A 3,698-nucleotide genomic window follows, 5' to 3' on the forward strand; every position below is an offset into this window, starting at 1 on the left:
CCACGTCGCCGCCATTTTGTGGCGTCCGCCATCTTGTCGAGGAATGCGTCGGTGGTTGATTAACGCTTAATGGTTTTGGATTTTGTTTTGGCTGTTTTCAGGTTCTGGAGGACTTCTGTACATTTTACCAACCCTTCGATGTGTAATTTATTTTCATAGTGTATTTATATTCTGAATATTCATGTTGATTTTATTATTGTATTGTATAATGATCACCTAAATATAAAACTTTAAAATATGTAATAATTATTACATACTTAATATTTTTATGTACAAAAGTTCATAATATACTTTCTTCTTATAAGTTCAAAACATCTTATATTGAAATTACAATTATAACGTCATTTGAATGAGATGTTTTAATATCTCAGACTAACAAAATGCTTTTCTCTTTCTTTTCATGTTTCTATGAAACGTGGCTACTGCGTATAACGAAACGACCGATGTACGATCTATTAACGCCATATAAATAATCGCGCTGTATCTTAATATATCTGGTTTACGCCAATGCAAAACTAACATGCTTCCTACCTACTTACAAATAACACTAACGTCCTTCGTTGGATTGTACATAAACGAATGAATTAAACAACCCGTCCGATATAACCTCAACACAAACATGCCTGTACATATACACGCAACTTTGTGAACGAATATACTCTACACATTATACTATCATATCAAATCTCGATGCTGCATATCATGGTATAAACCAGATATTGCGAGATAATGTTCGCGTTTGGTACGATTGGTCGTACATAGTCGCGTGGTGTGGCGTCGGTCTGTCGCTGCTGTCGGCCATTTTGTTTTCATCGGCCGCCATTTGCTTGCGCGGCGAGCGAGAAAGAGAGGAGGCTCTTAATATGCAGTATCTCATGCCTGGTAAACAGCTTTCATCATTACATTCATATTTACAGGAAAATTCATGTTTTTAATATATAATTTGTACATCATTTTTAAATTTGCGCGAAAATAAATGTAAATATACACGAACCTTTGCTAACTCGCTTAAAGGGTGCATGCAGTTTAACGAATTTGTTAAACTTTTAATATTATTTTCTAAAATTAAACATTCTTTCTGACCTGTCGATGTGTTTGCAGTGTACCCACAAAAACAGCAGTACGCGTACGCTGGGTACCCTCCACCCCAAGCGTACCCTGGACCTTACTATACACACGGCTCTCAGTATGGGCCGTACAACTTCTGAGCATGCGACCAGATGAGGGACATTGTGGCGGCAAACTTCGCCAACCCGCCCGCACCCCAGGCACCCGCGCGAAACCCTTCCCCCCATAACGGCGTTCAATACAAACCCTATTCCATCTTTTCATTAGAGACGTACAACTCCCACCGTAAAATTAAACGACCCAAGCTCGGCGATAAGAACGTCTACCGTCCCGTCAGGCGGCATACTCTCTCGAGAATAGACGAAACACCCCCGCAAACATTACGGCCCAGGTCCAAAAGTATGCAGGTATCCACGGACTTCTCGTCTACGCGGCCGATGGTGCGGTCGCTGTCCAACGTATCGGCTGACACGAGTCGCAGCGTGCCCGTCTGCAACCAGAGCCACGACACCGAGAACCCTGCCGCAGTCAGCAGCAGCCCTCAGTACGCGGACCCTAAAGCTTACGATTCATCGTCGTCGTACGACCGCCCCGCTTCCATGACGGACTTACCCATCATGGTACCTTTAGACCCCATCACCGGGGCCTACATCCCCTACCCCGAATACTCTTACTACCTTGATGACGGTTGCAGACTCGACCGTTACAAGCGCAAGTGCAACAGGGACAAGCGGAAGGTGTCCAAACCCAACAATTTGTTTCTAGCGTTCATGTACTAAACGCGCGGTTGTTAAACGAACATATGTTATGAGTTTCGATCGAATGCCGTACAGTGTACGCCCATATTAACTACAACTCACTTGTGAAAACACAATCATTGCTTTCATATGGGCGGCCCGAATCTGGTTCAACGAATGACTTACTCATTGGCACGTTTTTATAACGGTCTAGACGAAGGTCCGTTTGAAGTGAACTGCTTTTGAACGGACCTTCGACTTGACTTCTGTGGCACGGCTTTACGAAACTCTTAACAGCACCGGACCTTTCAATTTTTCCGATTGAGACGTATCAATTTCGAACAAATATCTCCAAGAATTTAGTTGTTAATGTAAAATGTAACGAGGTGTAATTGTCGACGTAGGGTACTTTTAATTTAGGAGTAAGTCGATTTCCACTCGACTCCGCCATAAGTGTATCGCGAAAACAAAATATTTTAGCTTAAGATCTTTGTAAGATATCACGGTATCTTCATTTGAGTGTAACGGGTGAATGTGGAATGTAATTCGGATAGTGCCTTTCGGAAATATAAATGCTCACTCTATTACAATATTTTTTAGAATATACATATCCTTAAATAGTTTAGATAATTTTAGTTCAATATGTATTCTATTAAATATGTCTATTGGATTCAAGAGCCGCATTTTTAGTGCGTCTGGTAAATAATATCGGTGGTTTTGATATATTTGAATGTTTACCGCTACGGTATACGAGGTACGTAAACTGACTGAGGATCGATGTCCGTCCTTCCACTATATTATTGTACACTGTTTTTATTGTAATCAACACTTCATCGAATTAGTCGAAATAAATATATTATAGGTATTTTGTAAATGTATGATTATGTATTGGAACAACGAAGGTGTTTTTTTTACCATATTCAACTCGAATTTGTATTTAAAATTGCTGAAATAAAAATTGTAAAAATTTCCGTTCGTTTTCTTGTAACCAATCTCTTTTTCCCAATAATAATTTATTTGCCTTTTATAACTAACCAACATAACATAATTTTTTTACATAGACATCGAAAAGATGTATTTGAAGTTTATCTGACTAAAAAGTCCGCACTACTAAATCATGGTCACCTTAGTTATCTAGAGGTTAGAAATGAATACGAATTTCGAAATCAGTGGTCAAAAGATGATAATAGTATTTTGGCGAGTAATGATCACCCTTAGGCTTTTATTATGTAATAAGATAATAAATTACCCGCTTTATCACCACCATCGTTTAAAGACAACTAACCAACACATTATAAAAATGACATGGGATAAAAAATTCATATGAAACATTTATGACATTGCTCTGATTTTGTATTGACTTTAATTCCGGCAAAGACCAGCTGACTCTAACACGATAACGCTTGAGGATCAATATATTATCTGTATGCGACGGCGCCTTTTGAAAACTGAACAATTAATAAGTAAATTGTAATTTGATCATTTGTCTCGGTATAAAACAATTATTAAATTAATATAACGTTGTAATATATTTTTATGAATAGTAGAAACGATATAAACCTCTCGTTAGCAGCGCCGGGGTAGGCCGGCATCCACTGGACGCCTTGTGTGTACCAGCGTCAGAGTTAGGTGGCATCCATTTGCCGTTCCTTATGTGCATTGTTATTGAATACTCTTTTAGTCGAAAACAATTCTTTGGAAGTCCGTACTTCGCGGCGCACATGCCCGATTCAGTGGCGTCACTTCAGCGGAACGGACTGCGGTAAGGAAAGAGTTAAAGGAAGTAGATCCTTAAAATTAAGGAATAAATAAAAATTTAAATAAAAAACACAAATCTGCAATATATATAATGTTTATTAAAAAACTTTTGTACAAAAATATTTAATATGGCGG

At 38.6% G+C, this 3,698-nt stretch overlaps 2 protein-coding genes across 3 annotated transcripts in view; both read left to right on the plus strand.

The window, feature by feature from the left end:
• Nucleotides 1-1,208, plus strand: part of LOC137932204 (transmembrane protein 178B) — a 56,809-nt gene extending 55,601 nt beyond the window's left edge. The window contains exons 6-7 of one of the 2 annotated variants that reach the window (XM_068775804.1): nucleotides 717-882; nucleotides 1,102-1,208. In XM_068775804.1, the coding sequence (XP_068631905.1) occupies nucleotides 717-882; nucleotides 1,102-1,208 (273 nt within the window). The remainder of the gene's footprint in view (nucleotides 1-716; nucleotides 883-1,101) is intronic. The other variant, XM_068775805.1, reaches the window with a different exon arrangement.
• A 12-nt stretch (nucleotides 1,209-1,220) lies between these two features.
• LOC137932205 (uncharacterized) lies at nucleotides 1,221-2,774 on the plus strand. The gene has a single exon (XM_068775806.1). It carries the CDS (start codon nucleotides 1,221-1,223, stop codon nucleotides 1,845-1,847), a length of 627 nt encoding a protein of 208 aa, XP_068631907.1. The 3' UTR covers nucleotides 1,848-2,774.
• The last annotated feature ends 924 nt before the right edge of the window (nucleotides 2,775-3,698 follow it).

This window comes from Battus philenor, unplaced genomic scaffold (genome assembly GCF_028537555.1).
Source record: "Battus philenor isolate CCGP_79_NKW_IND1 unplaced genomic scaffold, ilBatPhil1.0.hap1 SCAF_9, whole genome shotgun sequence".
Taxonomy (NCBI): Eukaryota; Metazoa; Arthropoda; class Insecta; order Lepidoptera; family Papilionidae; genus Battus; species Battus philenor.

Bases quoted from the DNA above. Each gene is read 5' to 3' on its own strand.
- LOC137932205 (XM_068775806.1), top strand. From the start codon at position 1,221: ATGAGGGACATTGTGGCGGCAAACTTCGCCAACCCGCCCGCACCCCAG.